Source organism: Lycorma delicatula, chromosome 9, assembly GCF_047948215.1.
Source record: "Lycorma delicatula isolate Av1 chromosome 9, ASM4794821v1, whole genome shotgun sequence".
In the NCBI taxonomy this organism is placed as follows: domain Eukaryota; kingdom Metazoa; phylum Arthropoda; class Insecta; order Hemiptera; family Fulgoridae; genus Lycorma; species Lycorma delicatula.
Window position 1 is genome coordinate 36,197,842 of NC_134463.1, and position 27,920 is coordinate 36,225,761.

General features: G+C 29.3%; 1 protein-coding gene across 6 annotated transcripts in view; it reads right to left on the reverse strand.

Moving 5' to 3' along the window:
* Positions 1-397: 397 nt before the first annotated feature.
* LOC142330190 (protein yellow-like) overlaps positions 398-27,920 on the reverse strand; it is a 118,814-nt gene continuing 91,291 nt past the window's right edge. For 5 of the 6 annotated variants that reach the window (XM_075375308.1, XM_075375307.1, XM_075375306.1 and 2 more), the window contains 3 exons: positions 7,387-7,651; positions 2,667-3,047; positions 398-1,082 (listed from right to left, as the gene is read on the reverse strand). In XM_075375308.1, the coding sequence (XP_075231423.1) occupies positions 413-1,082; positions 2,667-3,047; positions 7,387-7,651 (1,316 nt within the window). In that variant the 3' untranslated portion in view covers positions 398-412. Of the gene's footprint in view, positions 1,083-2,666; positions 3,048-7,386; positions 7,652-10,618; positions 11,020-27,920 lie in introns of those variants that run through there. The other variant, XM_075375309.1, reaches the window with a different exon arrangement.

The following is a 27,920-nucleotide window of genomic DNA, read 5'->3' on the forward strand; positions in this document are numbered from 1 at the left end:
GTTCTAACAAAACATTTAAAAATTTTTGACAGAATACAAAGTAAGCAAAAAGGAAAAATGACAATGGGAGGTCGCAGCTCACAAATATATTTGTAAAATGACTATCATTCCATCTCTTAATTTCAACTTTCCAACTGAGAAATTTTATTCAAATTGCATTAATGAAATTAAATTATAACCACTTTTACTTTGTTATAGTAACAAAGAGGCAAAATTTTATCATGTGGGACAAGATTGTAAAAGAAAATTTAACAAAGAAGGCTAACAAAATGTAGAAATAGGTATTTCAGATTTATTGACGCAGATCTCAGTAGTTTATATCTTGAAAGAAATATAATAAATAAATTTTTTCCTTAATTTTTTTTATATATTATTTTATTAATTGAAGTTATTGACAATACTTTGATGAAGATTAAAAATCATTTATACATGAATTTTTTGTAGGAGGTATACTGACTCCTGGTTGACAGACAGTATTTTTTATAGCATCCTTTGTAGAAGACATTAAAATACGAAAATTATAATCATACGGATCGAGACTTCGATAAAGATATTTATGTAATTTATTACTTAGTACCCATACATTTTGATTTGGTTCCATATCGACTTTAATATCATTTGGAAAATTTAATGTTTCTTTATTTTGTTCAATAATACCTTGTGATTTAAATGTATGTGGTCCATTATTACTGTTCCAACAACCTACAGCATTTAATGATACTAAGTTATAATATAATATACCATTACGATCCATAGCAGATGCAGTTGCATGACTATTCTGATTACCTCTTGGTTCACCAACTAAATTATATGAATCTCGTTCAAGTTTCGTTCTAGTTTCATTACGTAATATAGCTGTTGATACAGAAAATTCACGATAACTTGATAGTGGATGGAAATATAGTGTTCGATCGCCAGTTTTAGAATTAATTGGTGATAATGCTAAACCAAATATTCCATCTGTCCATCGAAAAACAATACCATCTAAATCATAACGGCATACAAGTGGATCTGGATAAAAATGTGGGTGATTAATTCTCCATGATTTATTTTCTCTCCATGAATATACCAATAATCCATACCTAAAAACACAAAATATAATTTATTAATCATTGTAAATAAGTATATACGATAGTTTAATCCACATTTCAAACATAATTTATCTTTTTATTTCTCCTAAACCCTTTTGATCACCTAATATCAAGATGGCCAGACTAGTTTGAAAACTTGTCAATTAATCTGCTGAAGAAGTAGCTGTACATTAAATTTGAAATCAAACAATTTTTCACTTTAAAATAAATTAGGGTCCACTAACTTAATATCAAACTTTCGGGATCATTAAAAATAACTAGTTATAAGTTAATTTAACTTGGGCAGGAATTAACCAATTTTTAATCACAAAAAAGAAGTAATTTGTTACATCAATGCTACTTTATTTTTTAAACTTGTAGTGGATCTCCTAACATAACACCAATCAATGAGATTCATGATCTTAATTGGGGTGAATTAAGATGTAACGCTTATTAAATATGCAAATATGGTTTCTAGACAGTTATACCGCATAGAAAACTAAAGTAAGAATGCATATCAGTATTTAACTTATACCTCACTAAGTCACTTTTTATTAATCATAAAAATAATTTTTAATAGAGAACAAATATTAAAAATTATTAATGGATGAAAAGCAGCAATAACAATACGAGTTTCATCTAAACACATTCATTCTATGTGTTGTAAATATATTGACATCATTTTAACAATCCTCAATTATATTAAAATTAAAGTTTGCGACACAAAAATTATGTGGTTTATGTATGATCAAAAAATGGTTAATTTTTGTCTAAGTTAAGTTTTAATAACTTTAATTTTCTTTTTTAGCTCTACAGCCTGTGATTAGCCATTGCTTTCTTTATAAAAAAGTATTGTACCCTTAATTTACTAACAAAATTAAACTTTATATTTTTTTAATTTATGGCTAATTAGCAGCAAAATTTCTTTTAGTTTATGAATTTTCAAAGTAGTCCTGAGATCTTGATAAATGTTAAAGTCAGTATTCTATTCTTACATATATATATAAATGTAAGATTGTATGTATAATTGATACTTTATTCCCTACTAAAAAGAATTGCACATATACTCATAATTTGGTGTACTAGTTATTTTAACCATTTTTGTTTCAGCCAAGATGGTTGCAGGTAACCTCGTATGAGATGTAAGTTACTCTTGAAAATACCCATGATCAAGGAAACAGAGTATGCTAATGTGCAAAATAAAGAGTGAACTATTTTCCCATTACCTTCTTCACTTGTACCTTCTTTAAACACCAGCATTCCAAGTGATACTTTTATAGTTTTTATTTACTACTGTTAAAATACATCACACTATTAAATTTTACCTGAAATGCAGTTGATCTTCAGTTTTACAAGGGATACCTTTACACTATTCGCAACAGGCATTGGTTGCATTGTGAACACCATTAATTTCAGTGTTAGCAGCTCTGTTTGTCTCTTGTACTTCAAGTGCTTTATATATAACATACCAATAAGAATGACTGAGAGATAGTACAAATTAACATATTAGTGTATCTTTTCCAGTTGCCAAACTTATTAATCGGACCTGAAACGACAGTAATTCTGTTATAATATTAGAGAAATATTTATTATTACCTAAATACATCAGCCGCATAAGCAAACGCATTATTACAGTCATTATTTCGTACATCAACAGCAATATTTATAAATAAAGAATCCTCTAGTGATTGTTCTTTAGGTATTTTGTATTTCCATAATAATTGTTCAGTGCGTGCATCAAATACGACGATTTGTGCTGGACATATCTGATGTACAGTTGTTAATAAATCAATTGAACCAGAATCAAGAACCCATAATCTTCCACAAGAATCAACAGACATTCTAAATACAGAAGTTAAACCATCACAGTTACCAACTTTATGCCATGACCATCTTGGAAATGGGCGAAGTAATGGCGATTTATTATTATCATTTTTATTTACTACTGCTAAAGTACATGGCACTCCTGATTTCCACCTGAAAGAAGAAATTAAATAAATAAAATTTAAAATCACTTTCCATATTAAGATTGTAATCAGTCTATTAACAAATAAGCCTTTGAAAGTATTCATATAGTACCTCAATTAGTAACCCACAAATAATAATTATTGTTAATATTATCAATTGCTATTCAGACTACTAAAGATGATGCATCCCTACCTTTCTAATAATCATACTTTTTTACTTCCTTTACTTCGTACAAGGAAGTAAAAAGATACAACCAAAACAAGCAGTCATAAAAATATGAATTCAAATCTACTTGTTGATCACAATGTATACTTAATCATCTGGAAAAGTTTCAACGAGTGATTTTTTAAAATTATTCAGTGCATTTATTATGATATTTCTTATTGCGTTCAATTTTATGAAAAAAAATTGGCAGTGTTTACATTTTTAGAATGAAATGAATTTGATAAAGGCATTTTAAGAAATAATAAGAAATGCTGTAAGTTTGGAATAGAGTTGAGCAGGAAACAAAAATTACTTTTAAAAAGATGATTGATTCTCTTCAAATCAAGTAGATGAGCGATGGAGTAATTTACCAATTCAGACGGGTGTATTTTTATCTCTCTCTCACCCTCTCCCTTTCTCTCCACTCAGCTCTCCTTTCTCTCTTTCTCAAGTTGTATGAATCAACAGAACTTGAGCCCTTTTACAAACATATGTAGGCATTTACTGCTCTTAGACCTATTTTCAGCATTAAATATGCATTTTTAAACTTTGACCCCCTCTGGAGGACCCCTGATGTTTCAATCAAAATTTCCCGAAAGACATTCCTACTAATTTTTTATGGAGAGCCCAAATCAGATCTCAAAACCTGGAGCCAGAATTCACCCAAATTGAATTTATAGATTATTCGGCATATATAGTTTCTGCTTAATGTAATTTGTCTGCATAAATTACCATATGATCAACTTAAAATATAGTCTTATATTAAAAATGTATTTCTTAAATATTTCAACATTATTTTAGTAGTTTTTTTTTAGAAATTTAAGATAAAAATTGTTGTTCACTTCACTTACTACACCAGAAATTATAAAATCAAACTACCAACATAGAGTGGAAAAACTACAATTTATTTGTATTTTTTACATCAGTAACTCTACAATGAAACATAAAAATTTCAAATAGGAGTATTAACCCATTTTTTAAATTATAAATTATTTATTTATTACATATTTTAATATTATAGTGATAATACTTTGTTAAAGTTACTTTTCTTTTTCTTTTTAAATTGGATAAGAAATTAATTTTTTATAGCATATGCAAAGCACCAAGCCTAATCAAGGCTTGAACTAAATTTTTTGAGCAAAAGGCAAATTCTCTGCTGCAGAGTTTGTTCAAGTGTATTGCATATTTTTATTTTTATTAAAAGAAATAAACAAATTGTGGAAAAAACTTTAAAAAATGTCAATTTGTATAAATAAGAATATAAGCTTTTTCGTGGAATAAATAGATTGAAAAATGTTTTTAATTAATTTTAAAATAAAATAACATTCATTATTTATTTCGGTATAATATCCTACCAATGAACTGTTATTTATTTCAAAATCAGTTAAATAAATAATAGGTTAAAATCCGAAAATGTCTTTTTTAAAAGAACATCAAATCTAATATGTTAATGAATTTGTAGTTTAGGTATATAATGATTACTATTAATAATAAATAAAATGAAAATATCACTTATTGTTTATTTTTTTTTTTAAATTCTTCCCCCATTAGCACATCACGAAAAAGCTAATGTGGACGAATTTTTACAAAAATGAGCACTAAGTAATATTTTTATTTTATTTATTATTGATAATATATCTAACAACGAATAAATATATAAAAAAAGCCAATTATATCATATATGTGTTAAAATATTAATTTTAAGATGTTTCCAATTTTAGAAATTAATATTAAAATCCGAAAATGTCTTTTTTAAAAGAACATCAAATCTAATATGTTAATGAATTTGTAGTTAACTTCATTTAGAGAAGTTAAAATATGAGTACAATAAAATATATCAACATACTAACAGCAATGTATCAACACATCTTAATTAAAAAAAAAAAAAAATTATAGTAACTCTATTCTATGTTTTTATTACATTTAAAAAAGTTCTCCAGTGGAGTTCTTAATTTTATGAACATTTTCATGAAAATGTAAAATGGATGATTGATTGACTGATCAAGTTTTTAATTTTACTTCAAATTTCCATTTCGGGAAATGACTACAGCAGTAGAGCCCACGCAACCTCATAAAAAAAAATTTGCTTTGAAGAATCTGCAGTATATGTTTATATTAACATGAAGTGTAAAAATATTAATGATAGATTATATACAGGTACATACTCTGTAAATATGGAATGATAATATTATATCTAAAATAACTTACAATTAAGATTTATTTTTATTACCCAGAAATACTGAAGAAAAAATGGCTTATTCACTTTCATTCTTCAATAAAATTATTTAAATTTTTAAGATTAATTTACAAGTAGCATAACCATAATTAAATTTTAACCATTGATAATTACTTGTTAGTCGTAAGCTTTTGGCTTTTTAAAAGATTAGTTTTCGATAGAAACCTGAGAAGTTAACGTTAAAGTACTGCACTTATTCCAAATCAAGAAAGTGTGTGAAATTTTAACCAGAAATATTACCTTTTAAGTCCCAAATTATAGCATTCAAATGTTTAGCCTTAATAAGGTTTTTATTGGCTATTTAAGATTAAAGTACTCTGTGTTTTTAAAATTTTATAAGTAGTGTGTCGTAGGGGAGAACAATAAAGTTTTTTTGAAAACCAATCAATATCTAATAGTGCACTGAAAAAGGTACAATGTAAGGTTTAAAAATGAAGTAAAGTAAAAACCACAGTGTAAGGCTTAAAAATGAAGTAAAGTACAAATAATTTTATATGTAATCATAGCCACTAACTGGAAATACTGGCTACATTAAGTCCAGGTTGCATCAAGAGCGTATGTGTTGTGATTTATAGATGATAGAAACTTCCCTATCTGGTCACCTTACTACCACCCCTCAATGTATAACAAAAATAATAGTAACCACAATTTTGAAATGGAAAAGTTTATAAATAGTTATTGCAGATATGTATGTAATACAATGAACCAACCTAATTCTAAAAAAAAAATAAGAAAACATGTTTGGTTGAAACTGTATCAAACTTAGATGGAATTATCAAAACACCTGATCAAAACCTCCCTAGAATTGACTGATTTAGTAAAATAGTGTGGCCAAAGACTAAAAAATACACCTAATATTAAAAATTAATAAGCTATTATAATAGGTGTTAAAATTAAAATTTTTCTCATGACTCATGGTGGAAGTTCACAGCATAATCAATAGCCAGTTCGTAGATCTCATTGAGTTCAATTAAAGTAACGCACCTTTAAATATTTAAAATGAAAAAAAATTTAGACAAACTTTGGCGAGAGATATTTATATTAGTATTTCACTCAATAATAAGACAGTATTAGTTAGTATTAAGATAAACGTTAGTTATTTGATATTTTCCTCTATTGTAACATAACTATTAAGCCCATTAGCTAACTCAGTATTCATTAACCAAAATATAACATAAGTAACTGATTGTATTATATCATTTTTATGTTGACATCAGTAAGTCACAGAAAGTAGATTAGTATTGTATTGAAACATACATTTTTAATTCATTTCCTAAATTGTACTTAGCCATCATTTTTGCGCTAAAATTTTGTTTCACCTTTCTGAATTTCTTCTGGTTGATTACATTATATTTCACACCCAACAATTCAAATAAGATGGTTTTTAAAATTTCCCTTTATCAATAAAAAAAATACATTAATTTTTCAGTAGATAGCAACTTTGCGTTATTAAAAGTAAGGTATTTATTCCATTTTCATAGTGGTTTTGTTTGTATGTATTGTTGCTGTTTAGTGTAAAATTATTAAAGTAAATTTTTTTAGAAGTTGATGATTCTATGTTAATGAAAAAATGTACTTTTCCTTTATGATCAGGATTTATCTTAATTGTGAAAAAAAATGTTGAGTTATTAAATTAAAAGAAAAGTATGTAAAAATTAAAAGATTTTGCATGCAAAATAAATTGTCTCTGTAACAAAAATCTTTTACAGAAATAAAAACTGTTGTTACTTCTTCCATGTTTTAATGATATTTAACTCTAACAAAATGAATAACGTCTACCACAAACTGATGTAAAAAATTAATAATTGATCAGTTATGAACACAAAAATATGAGTGTAATTTAAAAAAATATATATATATATATGTATATAAAGTAAAAAATAGTATTATTAATTAAAAAATGATTACCTTGGTATTGAAACAAATATCTTATCTTCGAATATTTCCAAACCAAGTGGTAAGTTATTGGCTGGTATAAATTCTTTTGAGGCAATTGCTTCTTCTCTAGCAAAATCATTTGGAAATACAAAATCAATTTCTTTCCAACTAAATACTTCTTTTAATTTATTATTATAATTATTATTCTTATTTATTGGTATTCTATCAGCATCAGTAAGTGATGATTGTATATTTCCAACTAACCACATCGAAACAAACCAGGGAAATAACATACCTGAAATAAAAAACAAAAAAAACCATTATTTAATTATGTAAATGGATAATCAACATGGAACATCAACTTGAATAGGAAATTTTTTTAGAGAATATTAATTAATTTTTAAAATAAAATATCCTTTTTTATATAAAAATATTATCAATTTTATATTTTGATTCAGTGCTTAGCATGCAAACTTTGGATCAAAGGTTTCTAGGTTAGAGTCCCATATAAGCTTCTATCACATAATTCCATATAGAAACTACTGTTTATGTAAGCACCGAGAATGGAATTGTAGTTTTATAATAGAAACTATACAAATAATTTATCTTCAGCAGCTTATCTTTGAGTATATCATCCTTACTCATCACCTCTCTCTTTTTTTCTGTTTAGCCTCCAGAACCATCGTAAGGTATTATTTCAGAGGATGATATGTATCAATGTAAATAAAGTGAGGCCTTATATAGTCTCAGGTGAACCATTCCTGAGATGTGTGATTAATTGAAACCCAACCACCAAAGAACATCAGTATCCATGATCTATTATTCAAATCTATATAAAAATAACTGCCTTTACTAAAATTTGAACTTAGAACTCAAAATCAGCTGATTTGCGATGATAAGTTAACCACTAGACCAGCCCAGTGGGCTTTCTCATCACCTACGCATTAATCATCCTTACCATTCATTTCTTTTGCTGTTTACACTTAATTATATCCATGTTAAAGATGCTGGGACCTGCAGAGTCAGTGTATCCTCTGTGTCTGGTAGGAAGGGGTTGCCTAAGGACTGAAGGACTGGTGGCTATATTTCTTGTCTGGTGGTATACAATAAGACTAATGGCTGAAAGGTTGGTTTTACTATGCAAAACTAACTGATTTTTAATCTGCTCTAAACATATAAATATAATATTTAAATGAAGTAATTGTGATATTTAGAGGGGCCTAACAAAGTAGCCTACAGTTTACCCAGGTAAACTGTAGGCTACTTTGTTAGGCCTTACTTATATACTAGGCCATACTTATATAATCCACAAAACTGAATGGGCGTGGGTGTTCCTTTATGATGCCTTGGTTTATTTTCAAGTAATCTTGAGTTTATGGGATTAAATATAATATTATTTATTAGAATACATATTTAAGTTGATCTTAATTACAGAATTAAATAAAAAAGCAATATATGTAATAGACAATTCACATCACTTAACCAGTCAGTCATTGACCAAAATTACAACCAACTGACCATGCCATTTCTTTTATACAAATGAAAGGTAAAAAATTCATCAAATAAAATATATAACACCTTTTTTTAAACCTTTAACAGTCTACAATCCTTTTTTTTAAACAACCCTTTAGAACCTATATATTTAAGTACACAGTTAGTAACCTATCATAAATTATCTACCAGCATAATCCACCTTTTTCAGTGGCAGAGTGATGATTTTAGACTTTTACCCTTTTTGATTCAAGTCTATTCAAGTCATAGACTTGAATCAGGGTCTAAGTGAAGCTAGGCATTTTTAATAAGCTACAAAATTTCCATACCATGCCCTAAGCACAAGCTTCCATTTACATGAAGTAAATACTTTATGAAAATTGTTTTCTAAATTCAAAGAATTTTCAAACGTTTGACACTTATGAACATTAGAGAGGTTATTTATTTACAAATAATTATTTCTGTTTAATATTTATTAATATACAGAGACAATTTAGGGAAAACCCCTAATTGTCTCTTAAAAATATACAGAAAAAAATTCTTTAACATTTTAATCTTGCTACTAAACAATGTAAATGAGGCCTTGGCCTTAAAATAAATTTCAAATTATTTTTTTTATTTTGGATTATAAACAATTTTCTAAAGGTTTGTTTATAAAATTTTCAATTTTATAAACAATTTTTTAATTTTACTAAATTAAATTTAATGAAGGAGTTTCAATAGAAAAAATGATTTTATTGAAATTTTAAAACAAAATTAATAAAACTGGTAAAGACCTAACAAGTTCTAGAAACCTGTAAAATCTAACTTTGAATCTACCTACATGTACATACTAAATAAATAACCTTCATTGAAATCTAACATTTAAGATTAAAACCATGTTGTCGACATGATCTAAAATAGAATCATTAAACAGAAAGATCAGCTACTAAATTTTCCCATTAAAATTAACTTCATCACAAACACTTCTTGGCAACATATTTTAAAAATAGATAAAAAAAGTTTTTTTTTCTAAGAAAGAAACTAAATTATTCTGAGGATTTACCAGTACTTTACATGGATAAGTAATGGAAGTTTAAACTTTAAAACTGAAATAATTTATGAATTAGAGTGTTTGAAAATAAGCAAATCTAACAAGTATTTAAATCCAGAAACATCTGATTTAAAGAGAGAGTCATCATTACTATTTTCAGTCTTTTTCTTATACACAGTCATATATTTTAGTTTTTCAGCCTCTATATTGGATTACTAATACTAAAGTTGAATAGCTTAATACATGATTTATCATCCTAGTTCTTCCTTCTTTTAAGATTCTATGACAATTTTTTCTTCTTTCCCTTATATTAAAATTATCTTATTGAATAATTACCATCAAAATTAATTTAATAATGTTATAAATTATCTATCTTAAAATAATTTTAATGAATAGGAAAGTACATCTTTATTTTAAGATTCATTTACTCAGTTAATTGCCAACATCCTCCTGTATAATTATATTTCAAAAGCTTCATACTTTATATTTCATATGAAAACATATTATTCTCCACTCAAATATTTATGAATATTAGTTTCTCTTTGTAATTCCTTACCAATATAAACAAAAATACACCTAATAAATATGTTTTAATATACTGTATAACTAAAATCTTAAAAATCACAGAATGACAGTATGTTAAAATTACATTTTTCTTTACTTATGAATTGTCTCAACGTCAAGTTCGAAAATAAAAATATTCAGTAATATAAACATATAAAATCACACAAAACTTACCCATGTTTTAAGTCACAGTGTTAAACAATTAATCCAAACAAAACAACAGATCAAGCAGTATAGTTCAATAAAAGAAAAACAAATAAAATTTAACCAATACTATTGATATCAAGGTATTTTAAATGAACTCATTAAATATCTATGACCCTGACAAACCACAGTTTGTACAACGGTGTTTCCTGTTTAAAAATGAAATGTAATTCTATCTTTCTTTTGTCATCTATTTATCTATCATCTCTATCTAACTCTTATACTGTACACTGCCTCTCTTTTTCATCTTCTGATCTGATGGAAAATGTCCTTCTTGGGTAATTATTCAGGGTCACCTGAAAATACCTTCTTTTCAAATTTCTCTGCCTTTGTCTAACCATCCATTAAATAACCCTGCCAAATACTATTCAAGGAAATGTATGATTGGGGAATAAAAAAAAAAACAAATTTTTTAAACCATGTCCATTCAGCTTTTAAAATTAACAGTAATACACCTCACTGCATGACAACCAGTGTTTAATCTTGTTTATCTGAATTAAATCTGTAGTCAAAATTATTCATGGTCTAATGACATTTAATTTATTTATTTTTGTTATAATATAAATATAAGCCACAGTCATATTTATTTACAATTTAATTATATTATGATATTTAAAATAATGTTTAAGAAGTAAACACCTTTAACACCAGTGTTGAGAATGTTACTACATGAGTCAGTGTAATATACTACATGAGTTATTAAAAAACAATAATGCATTGCAAGAAAAAATAACTGAAATGATAATTTATGTATAAGCCATACCAGAACAAAATTACATCACGTACAACAAAACTTATTATACTGCATTCAGCTTAATAATGTGTTTATCTGTTTCTAGTTCTCTGGCTGAAATATTTTTACAACACTTTGAAAACGTATATATTACACGATCAGACATAGAAAGAAAATATTATACTGGCATCATTAAGATGATTATATAATATTCCTGAACAAAAGAAACATGATATGATGTCACACATTTCTCCCATCTATCAACAATTTACAAACTGATCTACTTTAACACTAAAGAAAAATGAACAATAAAAAAATCATTTATCCCAATGCCATAAAAAACTGATATCTACCAATAAATTTATTAATTTAAGTGAAAAATTCAATAAATAGTCAACAACATGTGAAACTGTAACCTCTGTCTTCTGCTCTTAATCAGAAGTTATATGATGACTTATGAAACCATTCATGAAAGGTTTGGTTTTTATAAACTCCAAACCAAGTGAAACTGGTTTATCAGTTTGTTAATGATATTACTGAAAAATTTTTATTCTTTAATCAAATCATTTTGATTTGAAAAAAATTAAATTCTTTCACATTAGCTCAAAATAAAACGATACTAAACCATAAAATAGTATTTTAAAAAATAATATCAACACTGATTGCCATCTTTTCACTGGACAGTGGTAGTGATGAAGAGTATAGATTTGCCTTTTCCAGGTGTTATTTTTAATAGCTGAATAAAATTTATATAACTGCAATATATATGTATGAAAAATGATAAAATGGGATAAATTTGGCAATTTTTAAAAAATTTTCTGAGAAAAAATATTAAAAAAAATTATGCAATATAGCTGCATGACTTCTCATTCAAACTTGTTACTTTTTAATCACATTGTAAAGCCATTATATTTTCCAAAATAATCATGATCTTCTGTTCCCTCCCATTTGGTTCCCCAAGGAGTAGAATATTAGACACTGGATACAGTGTACTTTGGTGGTTGCAGTTCAATTAACCACAAGGAAGGTAGTCTCAATGCTGAGGACGTTTTTAGTCCATCCACATGCAGGAATGGTTGGATTGGGGCGCTCTGATGAAGCATTGAGGACCATTAAGGTATGTGAGGTGGGCATGTGATCTGGGGGGGGGGGTATGCATGGGGTGCATACCCGAACTCTGATTAGTGTATGGTGATGGGAAGGGTAGGCTTTCTGGGAAGGGGCGTCATGGCAACTAGAAGTGGTGGTCATGATGTCTCAATGAACCAGGATGATGGGACGATGGGACCCTGACGGGGATGACAGCAATATTAGCTGCATGCACAGGGTGGGTTAATCTGCAGCCACGTCACTCAGGGCCAACCGAGGTAGTGTCTTCTAGGCAATTACCGGTTGCCCCTGAGTGGTTAAAAAGGTCTGAAAAAAAATTCAATTAACCACATGAATCAGGAGTGCTTAGCCTGAGGCTATACAAGACTACCCTTATTTACATGTCATTCACATCATCCTCATCTCTCACTGGGCCATCAGGGGGAGGTTGTTTATTGTTCACTAGTTTGAACAGATTTCAACATAAAACATCATTTTATTTTTAGGAAAATAAAATAAAAAAAAGAATTATCAATATGTATAAAAACAATGATTTGTTGGTGAAAATAGAAGAATGCAATAAATTATAATAATGTTAGACTACATTTTTCAGTAATTAAGGTGAAAAGAAAAACTTTACCTTGATATATGAAACTGTGATAGTGTGCCTACCTTTGGAAACCTCTAATTTATAAAAAATAAACAAAACATTTACACCATTTTAGAGGCATTATAAACTTTAACTGATGTACAGAATTTAAATATGTAAATATATAAATGTAAAATAATCTGTTATATTCTGTTCTAAAATACTGATTTTATGCAGATTTGATGCTGGTAAAAAAAAAAGGAAAGAAACTACTCATAGAAACCTTTTTTTTCTATTTCAATCCTGGGTTAGTGTGCTCAATCTATACTGCGACCAGTAACTTTTTAAAAATTCTATTATTCATTTAAATTTTATCGTAGCTTACTTTTACTTCTTTGTACGAAGTAAAGGAAGTATTGTGATCGCAAAAAATTTCTGTTTTCAAATTTCATTCAAAGTATCCATTTCAACCACTCCTGGATCCATTTTGACTGCAATGCATAAAACCAAGGAACCAAAACAAAAACCTAGGAACCCCTGGATTAAATAAATTTTTAACAATATTTTCAGGGAGTTCTTATCAGGAAGAGAAATTTTGTACGTATAGAAAGGTAAAAAATAAGAGTTTTTAGGGGAAAGGGCCTTATTATACTACCTTGTTATATTTAACAGATTACCGAAGAATATAAAATTCTTCCCTTCAATTTATTTAAAATATTTAGTTTTATGTACAGTGCGCCGAACCAAAATACAAGCTTGGCTATGAGAGGCAGGCGCTTGTGATACATATTATACTACACTTCCTGTAATGTTATACTCCTACATCTACCGTGTGTTTTTCATGAGTAATTGTTTTTAGTAACAAATAAAATTACTTGAATAAATGAAGGAAATTTTTTTTATCCAGTTTTTTATTGTTTCATTAGTAAAAAACAATTTTATCTCAAGTTTGTTGTAGATTTACTTTACTAATATATTTTTACATATTTATTTTGAATAATAGTAGTCAAAAGCATTTATTTTAAGGGTTATCGTTACAAATGCAATTAATATATTACTGCAATTTCATCATTTTCTTTAAATATTTTTTGTGTTCACTGGTTTTTGTTTCTTGAAACAAAACATGGATTAATATTATTGTGAGGGATACATCCGCTCACTTCTTGCTAACACACACTTGGTATTTACATTCATTTGACAGGAGAGCCTCTAAGTGTGCGTTCCTACTTGTGTGTTACTGTATCCCACTATATAAGAGTAAAGTATGTACGATACTCTCCCGTCTTGTGACCCTGTATTACTTTACTTTAATTTTAAATCACAATTATTTTTCATAGTGAAATGTGTTAATCTATATGTATAAGAAGGGCAATGCGCGATCCTACCTTGTAGTACAAAGTTATACAGAGACTTCATACCTTTTTCCTTTCCTTCCCTTCCCTACCGAAGTGCACGCATGATCTATGATTAAAAACCCACCCATCGACACGACTCTATATTGATGTATACATGGAAATGTGATTGACCTACCTACAACAGAAAAATTAACCTATATGTGCACTTTGTAAAAAAATCATTCATAAAGCAAGAAAAATCCCCACACATTATTGTGAACCTACCTTGCTAGTATTATGTTTCTAGTACAATAACAGGATAGAAATGGAGGTAACCTCTGTAAAATCAATTTAAAATTCATTCCAAAGCAAGACAAAGCAGACAAAAGCAGTTCTCCATGTAACATCTGTAACTCCTATTAGAGAAATGAGAATTTATAGCAACAAAATTAATGCATTTTTATTTAATTGTTCTATTGTTGATAATTTTTTTAATTATTCTATTTCAATGAGTTATATAAGAATTAGAATTTAGTAATTAATCAGTCTTATATGTGTTCCTTTCTCAAACCAAAATCAGAGTTACAGTAAAAGCAGCTATAATGAAATTCAAAGGACAGGCAGTATGTATTCGTTACACCCCAAGACGAGGCATATTAGATCTGGAGGGTCGAAATAGGAGAAAAAATTTACCCATGCATGCGACAAAGTGAAAAGGATTGTTAAAGTGTGTGAATAAAGAAATGAAAATCTTTATAAAAATAATCTGTTGCTAATTCTTTTACTTTCCCGCCTAACGCTATAGCAAAGCTACATCTGCAGAAGGGAAAGTATTGTAATCCAATTTGAGTATATGCGGTTTTCACCGGATCTTTAGATTTTGACACCTAAGAAACGCAAAAACCGGACGGAAATGTTCTAATGTAAATGTGTGTGTTCGGTGTTTGACATCTTATATATCCAGAACTAGCCGACCGATTTTGACTAAACATTGTCAAATTACGTCTGTATATATGATGCACTGATGTAATTAAATTTTCAACTTAAAAGGTCAAGGGAGTGAAGCTGTAGAACAAGGTCACCCTCAATATCTCAAGATTTTGCCTAATTAAGGTGTTATTTTTATTAGACACGTTTGTTAACAATTAAAAAATAATATTTCCAAGAAAGAGTTTTTGCAAAATCGCACCCACACCCACAAAAAACGCTCTAAATAAGCTAGTGGCTAAGTGCGTATAGTGCTTCATTAGTACCCCCTCTCCCCATTAGGAGCACTAGTAGCACTTACGTAAAACTGTTGTAGTCGTCTTTTTTCTTTTTCTGTATAGCCTCTGGAACCACCGATAGGTATTACTTCAGAGGATAATATGTGTGAATGCAAATAAAGTGTAGTTTTGTGAAGTCTCAGGTCGACCATTCCTGAGATGTGTGCTTAATTGACACCCAACCAGGAACCCATCCACCAAAGAACACCGGTATCCACGACCTAGTATTGAAATCTGAATAAAAGTAACTGCCTTTACTGCTTTAGTCGTATGGTATATTGTAACGTCAGAGGTGATTGGTATAATTAAATAAATGAATAATATTTAAAGTGTAAAAAAGGATTTAAAGTGACCGCTAGTACCGCCAAACCTGCGCGAATGAAATACGGTATGCGCGTGCGCTTTAGTTAGGATCATTAAATGAAATAAACCGAAAATATTATATTTAAATAAAATGATAAATATTTTTAATTAAGTTGTGTGCGTAAACCGTGCATCAGAAAAAAATCGCGTGGCGAGAAAGTACTACAACTGTGTTGTCAGTTTTTTATTAACAAATCATTGTAAAAAATTAGTTTTTTTTCAGTTTTCTTTGGATTTTCTTTAATATATCGGTTATTTATTAAAATAGAGAAAATCCGCTGGTCCCATCGGAAAACTGAGAAAAGTTTGCATAATTTTGCTAGTAAGCATTTTTTTCTACAACCAGTAGATTCGACAGTATATACAAAAGAGTGAAATTACAATAATAATTTTTATTTCCGTGTACGAAGTAAAGGAAACATTGCAATCGCGAAAAATTTCGGTTTTTAGATTTCAACGGAAATATCCATTTTGACCATCCTTGAATCCATTTTGACTAGTTTCAGTGTGACGTCGTACGTACGTATTTATCTCGCGTAACTCAAAAACGATTAGTCGTAGGGTGTTGAAATTTTGGATTCAGGACTGTTGTAACATCTAGCTGTGCACCTCCCCTTTTGATTGCAATCGACTGAACCAAAAGTATAAAAAAAAAGTCAAAAATTCAAAACAATTTGGATTTTGAATTTTTTTTAACTGCATCAATAAGCCCTCATTGAGAGCTTTTCAATGATGTATCATTAGTGGTACTTATTTTTATTGGTTCCAGAATTACAGCCAAATAAAATTGTAATTAATGAAATATTTGGATTTTACGAGGGGAAGGCACATCGGTTCGAATCAGACTTCATCTCCTTTTTTTTTTTAAATTTTTTTTATATAAATGTATTGATTTATTAATAATTATTAAACGACTGGTGGTAAAAAAGTTTTACGATATATTAATTCAATAATTACAATAAGAAAAAAAATTATGAAATGATATCAGCAGTTAGTTATTAATGAAATAAAATTTTATGTACTTTTCATTTTAATAAAATGTGTATATGTAATTTAAGAGGCGTGCAAGGAAGCCATGTGGGTCCATATCAGAATTTGTTATAAATATTACAGTTAAATACATCGTTATTGTGACTGATGAAGTGTGTGCATTAGTAATCACGGACAGTAATTTTCTGTGTCGTGAAAATAATTTATTATCTTTCAAATTAGTGAAAAATCAATTATTTTCGGCATAGTTGCATCCTATCACTTTCCGTAACAAGTAATTATTTTTTGCAACAGTGGTACAGGAATTTAAAAAAAAAACAATTTCTATAGAGACATGTCTCTCAATTCTGAACATCGATTGACAATTTTCATGGTAAGTCACTTTGGAATAATAATTGCTTAAAAATACATTCATTTGTTAAATTTTATTACAGTCTTTTTCTGTAAATTTCATGCAGTACGCGTTGAAACACAATTCTGCATGCCAACATTTTTATATCATTAAATGTTTTCATCATAATTGATAAAGAAATCTATATTAAAGCATGATCAAATGTTTCATCCTAAGCACATCGACTCATTCAATTCTGAACTATGGTAGGTTATTTTTAGTATAATTCCAAAAAATATGTAAATTATAAAAAAATAATTTCTTTATATTCTGTTATCAGATTTAATTATCTCAGAGCATAACCTTTTCCATAAATATTGAGAAATAAATATTTTTCTTTTTAAATCAGTCAAATGTACACGAGTGGTTTGAAGTCAGAATTTTTTAAACCATGAAAAAATATTTTTCCTTTATTATTTAAATTTCTGAAGAAAAAAATCAAAAGATTTTCCGTATGTTGTATTCTAACAGTTTCTATAATCTATAATAATGTTTTCAACCAAATTTTATTTTTCAATAAAACTAATAGAAAACTTTTAAGAGCAGATATTTACTAGTGGTCTCTCGATTCCAGTCAGAGATCGACTGCTTAATGAAGCCGATAAGTTAACTTATATTATTGAATTATATTTTCTCGAAACTCCGTTGGTTGAATAATCAGTTCAATCATTTATCATGAATAATTAATTCTATAGAAAAAAAAAAATTAGTAAATGGATTCAATACAAAATTATTAATCATTCAATTCCGGACACTGATTGGCTGGTTAGCATTACGTCTTATAAAAATGTTATATTAATGAATGATAATTTCTCGGGGTTCTATTGTTTAGTGAATTTTATCAAACTTAATGAAATTCTGTACTTTGCAGGAAGTAAATTTTTCGATTTTTTTTCTAATACATAACGATGGGTAGTTAGTCACGTTGTTGCAATTCTGTTTACCATAGAAATTATTTTTTACCCACCTGATTATAAGAAAAACCTTTCTTAATTAATTTTTCCTTTTTATCATTTGTTCTTTAATTAAATTTTCTTCCCATAAATACTATGGATAAGCAGATCTAACATTTGAATATTAAGTAAAAAAAATAGATTCGAATTATTGACTTTTTAATGATCCATATTGAAGATTTTTTCCTATTTAGCCTCCGGGAATCACCGTCAGGTATTACTTCAGAGGATGAATGAGGATAATATATATATGAGTGTGTGAAGTGTAGTCTTGTACTGTCTCAGATCGACCATTCCTGAGATATGTGATTAATTGAAACCCTACCACCAAAAAACACCGGTATCCACGATCTAGTATTCAAATCCGTGTAAAAGTAATTACCTTTACTAGGATTTGAATATTTGAACTCTCGATTTAGAAATTAGCTGATTTGCAAAGACGCATTCACTACAAGATTAACCCGGTAAGTTCCATATTGAAGATTAGTATAATGTTATACTACATCGAATTTTGAACTGTTGTTACATAAAATTGTACTGATATATTTAATTTTATCATAACAAATCATTTTCAACAAATAATTCAGAGAAAAATATATTTATCTAAGCGGGTAAAAGTAAAAAAAAATTCATGTCAGTGGTTGCATGATCTGAATTTTAAAAAATAATTTTTTAATAATAATATTTTTTCTTTATTTTTCCATTTAACAGAACAATTTCTGTAAATGAAGTGTAGTCTTGTATGGTCTCAGTTCGACCATTCCTGAGATGTGTGGTCAATTGAAGCTCAACCACCAAAGAACACCGGTATCCACGATATAATATAAAATCTACAAATCCTATACGATCTACAAATCTGTATAAAACCTTTACTAGGATTTGAACCCTTGACTTCGAAATCAGCTGATTTTCCTCGACGAGTTCAGCATTAGACCAACCCGATGGGTTAATAATAATAATAATAATAATGGCAGTTAGCTGCTTAGTGTAATCCCTTTACTATATTTATATTTTAAAGAGTTATTAGTACAATTTTATAATTTAAGATTATCATAACACATCATCATTTTTTATGATTCTATGAATTATGTTTATTTAATGTTTTCTGGTTTTTTTTCAGTTAGTTGGAAAGGTACACAGGACTCAAAGCGGTATTCTCACAGGTGAGAATTTTTTAGAAATATACAATCTTTTCTCTCTCTTAAAATAACAGGAAACAGTTTTAAAAATTTTCTATATTTTATTCAGTCTATAATTCTCCATATTAAAACATTACTAGTTAAGTTAACATAACAATTTACAATTTAGACTAGTAAAGCCAGTTATTTTTACATGGATTTGAATGCTAGATCGTGGATACCGGTGTTCTTTGGTGGTTGGGTTTCAATTAACCACACATCTCAGGATTGGTCGAACTGAGAATGTACAAGACTACACTTCATTTACACTCATACAATATCATCCTCATTCATCCTCTGAAGTATTATCTAAACGGTAGTTACCGGAGGCTAAACAAGAAACAGAAAAAAGTGGCGAAAATTTACAATTTAGAATTTTTTATTTTTTAGAATTTATAAATTCTAAAAAATAAAAAATTCTTACGTAGTTATGCGCAAGAAGACCGAATTTTGGTTATCTTATTTTGCATAATATTTTTTGTATAATTATTTTTTCTTTCACCATTGTGACTCACTCACTGTATAAGCGCGTTTGAAAAATACATCAATTCAAAGTCAACATAACCTCAAATATATGTTGCCGATTTTAAACTGACCATAACTGAAGAACGACTCAACCAACAATCTTCATCAAAACTTCACAAACACGACTTCAGATATACTTCCATAGCATATCTAAATTTAAATAAAATTGATTTAATAGTTTAGAAGATTTTTGAGCAACAAAATTTTATACATTAAAGATATTTTCGTAATCTTCATACGTCAAAATATTAAAAAAAATAATAATTTTTATCCCCCAATCCTAACATGCGATCGAAAATATATCTCAAATTGAGGTTACGTTGTCTATTATCGACATTAAATTGAACATAACTCAGGAACGAATCAAGCAATCTTTATCATATTTTTAAATGCACAATTTCAAATACATTACTATAGTATATCTAAATTTCAATCAAAAACTGATCTAGTAGTTAAGAAGATTTTTGAACCACAAATTTTATACGTCGAATTTCTTATATATATATATATATATATATAAGAAAATTATATTTTAAGTGAACGGTATTTTTTCACTCCTTATACCTCAAAACGTAAAGAAAATTCAGTTTCACCCCCTAATCACACCGCGCGACCGAAAGTAATACCGTAGTTTTCTTAGAAAATTTTGTAAAAAAAATTATATAAATTCAAAACAAAATTCTTAATATAAAATCTAATTCTAATTATCATTCAAGCAACTAATTGCTAATATCTAATACTAATAATCTTACGACTTTATTCGCCGGTTGCTTGATTAGCGTAATTCAGGGACGGATTTATCAATAGAGCAAAGAGATCACAGACTTCTGGCTACAGTTTTAGTAGCGCCAAATATTTTACAAATATTTTATGGTAGGTGCGTAATTTTAGCTTATTTGTGTTATTCAACAAATCTTATATTAAAGCGTGTTATTTAAAAAAAATAATAAATTCTCAATCTATCCAATCCTTTCTTTATTCTGTTAAAGATCTTTTAACGTATCCTTTGCTTCGTGACCGCAGACATTTGAAACGCAAAAGTCCATAGGTAATCGTTTCTCAGTTATTAAGTTGTCAGTTGAAACAAACTACTCAAGAATCATACTATTCTAAACATCAACAGAAAAAACATTTTCGTTTGCATTATGTAATTCTCTTAAAATTTCGAATTAATTAGATTATATAAATAATGTTAATCACATTAAAAATAACAAGTGTTATTAAAAATGTTTCATGTAATCAAATATGTGCAGTGTTATCAAACTTCAGTGCTTCAACTAATTAATCGAAATTACGTTGAAAGATTAAATTATCTAAAATGTATAATAGTAAAACACCATTACTCAAGCACTTCTCTCTACATTCATCATAAAATCTTTCAAATCTGCGACTCTCTTAGCCCTAGGCACCTACTATTTTAAAATATTCAACCCCTTAAAAGTATTTAGGGATTAAACTGGCCGATTGAATAATACTAATTAATAATTTCCTAAACATTAACAAAACAGTAATTGTGTTTCTTTAAACCGATTTTCATGGGGGAGCGGTAGGGATTTCGTCCTTTTATCCGAATGTCCCAGGTTCGAAACCGGCTAGGCATGACGTTTTTCATACGCTAAAAATTTCCTTTTTCATATTCCCTTGTAAAAGCTTCTTTGTAAGCTTGATTAATTCATCAGTCAAAAAAAAAATTAGTTTCATCTGTTATTTTGCTTGATACAAACCCAAAAAATTAAAAGATACTGGTATTTTACTCTTAAAATTTATTTCTGTAATTTATCAATGAACAGTATGATATTATAATTATAAATGACTCGCTTTAAATTAATAGAAATCATTCTATCAAAGGCCTTTCAGACTATTAATTAACGTCTCCATCAGTGTAATTTCCAGTAGCATTGTTGTTATCGATATCTGTCTTTCAAAGTTTAAAAAACTCCTGAAGAAAGATAACAAAAAATATATTTATATATCTTTTGTATGTTTCTTTATTTAATATCAGTTATTTAATAATCATGTTAATACTACAAAGTAAGATTTTATATTTTTAAAAAGTTAAATATTAAAATTTTAAAGATACGACTTGGTGCCATCGTGTTAAGCAACTGCTCCACATTAATTTTAGATGTGGAAGGGGTAGCCGCTGCTTCTGCATAAGAAGTCGATGGTCGTGGTGTACGCTGAATAACAATCTTCTTCACTTCAGGATAACTGACCTTCTGAAGCGTTTTAACTTCCTGAATCGCTGTTTCTAATTTATATGTAGGGCAGTTTCTTGAACGACAATTGTGATCTCCTATACAGTTAACGCAGGTTGGAGGGTCTGTACATGGGTCCCCCTCATGTGTTTTCTCTCCACATATACATATTTCCTGCGCTTCACATCTAGCTGCTATGTGTCCGAATCGTTGACACTTAAAACATCTCATCGGCTGCGGAATAAATGCTCGTACATCAAGCCGATGGATACCAGCTCGTACCTTTTCAGGAATATTCGGCCTATTAAATGTTAAAACGTGCGAGGCCGAAGGAACAACTTCACCATTTCTTCGCATGGTTAGTCTGCGACACTGAGTCACTCCCTGAATCGACATTTCTTGTACAATTTCTTCTTCTGTACAATTAAGAAGATCGCGACAAACAACAACTCCTCTGGATGAGTTCAGTGTGCTATGCGGTTGAACAGAAACCGCAAATTCACCGATCTTCTTCAACGCCTGGACTTTCTGGCTTTGCACGTCGTTGATAGTTTCGACGTGCAATCCATTAAAAGTCTTTTGGATTTCTTTAACGGGACCACCAGCACAATTTGTAATTTCTCTTGCGATTAAGAATGGACTAACTTTTTGGAAGTTTCCATTCTCCTTTGTAATAATTAAAAATCTTGGCTTAGGTACACTATAGCCAAACAAGCTTTTACGTAAGTCTTTACTGATTCTATCAGCATCTTTCTTGATTTTGTCACACTCTTTGCTCTTTTTCCTCTTCGCTTGTGGCGAATCGGAGGATTCTAAACGAGGGTGTTTACGTACACCCTCTGCCACGTTTGATTGTTCAATATTCATGAACGGTTGATCCCTTCTGTAGCAAGGCTAGCCGCCGGGGTACACCCCCACTCCAGGGCTACTAACCTTGGAGGTCCGATCCGGTACTCCGGTGGAACCGGCATATGCCCTGGCAGAGAGCGGATGCGCAGTCTCTGCACTGACTCCAGGCTCCTACTCACCGAAGCTTTCAGAGCTCCCATGCACCGACATACATGGGCACCATTCTACATGCTTGCCATCGCAGGGAGCATGTGGACAATGGAAGGGTCTCCGTTACACCTGCAATAACATTGACCCTGGCCGCCACATCGCCAGCTCTAAGAGTGGTATGAGTCCATTTCCAAAATCGTTTATTATTCCATTTCCTGCAGGTAGCCGAAAAATCCAGTCCGTTTTTGACCTGAAGTTGGAAACAGGTCAAACGTAAAAAAGCATAACCGAGGAATTTACTCGGAACCCCGAGTAACCTATTATAATAATAATAATGATAATAATAATAATAATAATAATATTATTATTATTATTATTATTATTATTATTATTATTATAATTATTATTATTATTATTATTATTATTATTCAAGAAGGAAGAAAATAAATAGTTACTTCATAAATTTTATGCGATAGGAAAAAATAAAATACACTAAATGAAGAAATTAATGGCCTGCGATAAAAATAACATAGCATGCAGTTACCTACTGAAGTAACCGACTTTCTTGGTCAAGTTCAAGGTCATGTGACAGGTGACTGTCAGTAACCACGTTACGTAACCATAACTTGTCTGTTACATTGCTCTCCTTACTATTACACTTTAAAGAAAGATACTGGCTAATTATTTGAGTCCTCAAACAACACATCCTACTGGAATTTTTTTATGGAAAAAATTATAATTAATTATTCATAAAAAAAGTAATAAAAAGATAGACTGGTTTCAAAAATCCACTTAACCCCTTAAATTCGGAATTTCCAAACCTCCTTTCTTAGTGTGCATTTATACCGACAATTCGATCGTTACAGGACATACTAATTAGTTTTTAGATTTCTCCTCGGAGCTTCGCTCGTGAAATGTAATCAGAATTACAAACATAAATATCACAATATTACCAAATTTCATAAAAATTGATTCAATAGCGGTAGCATAAAACTGCAAAATGTAAAAAACAATTTATATTTTTTAACCCTTAAAATATTAAAATTCAAAAACCCGAAATTTTTTTTTAGGTATTTATCTGAAGACTATTTGCAACCCAAATTTACTGAATATCTCGATTAGTATAGTCGGAAATGGGAAAAATTTGTAAACATTTTTCGGAAGTTTTTACTTTTCATCACCGCTTTCCAGGTCGAATTTCGAAAAATCTAGAAACTGGTTTTTAGATATTCACATGATGATTACACACACCAATAATCAAATCTATATAATTTTTTTACAGAGAAATTAGAAAAAACATAATAAAATTTAATGTTACCCCATTTTAACCCCTTAAACTCGGAATTTCAAAAAATCCTTTCGAGTGCACATACACCGTAAGAAGAACAGTATAGAAATTTTCACCAATTTATATTTAGTAATTTTTACTGTATGTTGATTATGAATCAGACACGATATTCTTTTATTTGTGTAGATAAGACTAGCGTTCCCCCGTTATGATACTGTGAGCTGCGCCCGAGATATCAATGTGACTTCACCTGCAATATATTTTAACAGCAAACTTATTTATTTATTTATAAATAAGAGTTATTTAATCAAGAATATTGATTTTAGATTTTCATTAAATTCTGATAAAATGGTTAATAAAAATTTTTGTAAAAAATATAGAAGGAATATACAACGATTTGTTACCCAACGCTTTAATATTTACGGTCCTGATAATGACCAATTTAAAATGTAGCACTGAAAAATGTTGTTTCAGGACACCTTTATAAAATACATTGGCAGTTTTTTTTGTGCTGTTAGAATGAATAGCTGTTTTTTTTGTTTTTTTGACGTAGCATCTGTGTATCTCGCTTGTCGTTTTCTATATGTTGTTTTGGTAACAGATAACGCTTTCAAATGATGGTATTCAGTTAACGATAAGAATTCGTTTGCTTCAACATGAGCAATGGATAAATCACCAGAGAAGTGCATCCTTAGTACAGAGTGAAAGTCGTTACCGAAAGTAATATAAATTTCATCAATACGGTAAACCTAGAATACAAGTGGAAATAATTTACCAGCCGCTATCAGTTCACACAATCCATCATAAGTCGAAAAATTCTGGATATTTGAACGAAATATTTATCGCAGCTCGAATAGTTGTAACCCAAATTAGTTTCCGTCATAGTTGAGAATTCCTCCCAATTCTCAATCATATGTAACACACTTATTACCCGCATTTTGGTCGCCAATAGCTGTATATAGTATAAGAGATGATAAAGAAATCGAAAAAGACACGCATCATTTCCTTACAATGGAATTGTACGAGGAAAAACAATTCTCCATTAATATTTAAATATTCTATGTGAAATTTTATACATTAAATTAATTAATTAATTTTGATAGATTTCTAGAATCCCCATTGCGGCTTCCCCCACGCTATTATTACTTGCGTTTCGGTTGGGGAATATTTAGCCGGTCATGGCTCGCTTCGCTCGCCCTTCCCGTATAGCTAGAGACCTCTCGCCGCCCTTGTATTAATTAAATTCGTGCTTGTGAAAATAATAATTATAAATAAAAATTAAACCTGTTCTATTTATAAAAAATATAAATGTATTGTAATTTCTTCAGAGCAACAGTTTGGTCAGTACAGAACCTGAAACTTTGAATGATCGAAGAATATGAGTTTCAAAACAATCGGCCTCCACCTTAAAAATATTAGATATAATTGGTTACTCGTAATTCGTACGGGTAAAAATGTATTTTACCCGATTCTTAGCGTTACCCGATAAACACCACTAGGAGGTAACTACTTCGTTTCTCAATTTTTTAAATGTTTTAATTACTTTTATATTATGTTTTTTAGTCAGGTAATTGGAGGCAGGTGCAGCCAGTCGGATCGCACATACAGTACAGTGACTGTGTAAGTTGAGCCGCCGTTAACAACATCGTTGAACCCCCTTAAAAAATGAACATTTAAAATATCCCGAAAATGGTTTTTAGATATTTATCTGAAGAGTATTTGCAAGCACAAATCGAGTGAATATCTCGTTTAGTATAGTCAGAAATAGGGAAAATTTGCAATAATTGTCCAAATTTTTTTTTTACCTTTCTTTGTTTTTCCAAGGTCGAATTTTTAATAACCTAGAAATTGGTTTATAGATATTTACATGAAAGTTAGGCGCGCGCGCGCACACACACACACACATACACGCACGCACACAAAACCAAGTTGATATCTTCAATTGTTATCGAGAAATAAAAATAAAAAAAACAGTAAATTTCATTGTTATTCCATTTTAACCCTTTAAACTCGGAATTTCAAAAAATCCTTTCTTAGTGTACACTTATACCGTAAGAAGATGTATATAAATTTTCATCAATTTACCTTCAGTAGTTCTTCATAAGCGATGATGAATCAATCAAGACAAGTTGCTTTATAAGTACAGATAATAGATTTTCCAAGCTTCCATTTTACTTTCCCAACCTTTATAGTATACAACAATGAGAATTTACTCTTATCGGACAATAGAGAAAGATTGTCTTACGTTTAAGATTTATTTAAAATGTTTTTTAAAGTTATGAGATATCCAGAGTCGAAAAGTATAAACATTTTAGAAAATTGTAATAAAATGATATATATATATATATATATATATGTTAAAATTAAACATTTTATGATAATATATTACCGTTTACAGAAATTTTATCAAGTAAAACAAAAAAAAATCCTTTCGCCATGCAGGAAGGAGCAGGTAGATTTCACCGGTGCTAAATAGAGGATAAAAAAGATTTCCACCTTAAAGTTATGAAAAACTTCAAATTTATTCAATACGACAATGGTTGCATGTGAAAAAAGTTTCACATGTTTAGCATACGATAAGCCCCATCTTCTTGCAATTCCAGCAACATTTTGGTCATCCCTTACCGTAAGAGTTGGTCATATGAAAAGCTGTTTCAGACAAAAGATTTAGGTAATCTTTAGAAGACTAACGACCACTTTAAACCGATTCGATACTGTGCCTATTAAGGGAGGTAAGTTTTTTTTGTCTTCGAAACCCCATTTTTTTCCAACCCCTGGGCCAATGGTTGGTGATATCAAAAAAATTTTCTTAGATAAGTTTTAGGCCCTTATCCAAAGAATAGTAAGAACTTTAAACGAATTCGATGTTTTACTTAATAGAAAAGTTTCAGCAATATTTTGTTTTTTTCAAAACAGCCCTCCCATTTCCAACCCCGGGGTTCGACTTTTCCCATTACCGAACTCGACCAAGATTTTGGGTTGTTATATTTTATGTATAAATTTGAAAGTGATTAGCGGAAAATTACGGTAGTTATTGTGTCCACAAGAAAGTGAAGTGTATATATATATATATATATATATATATATATATATATATATATATTTATATAAACTTCATAGCTTTCTTATAAAATCTACCTAATAGCTAACCGACCAGTAAATTAAATGGCACATAGACCTTTCCATTCTGTTTTAATGTTAGAAATACTGAAATCAAACTTCAAGGCATAAGGAATGGGTATAAACAAGTATGACTTATACGCAAAAATCGCTATATTAAACAGTTGAAGATCCGTTCTATCCGAAAAATTCGAATTTTTATAGGAATAATTATTGTTTATTTATTCTTTTTTTATTTCTGTTAAAAATATAGATTT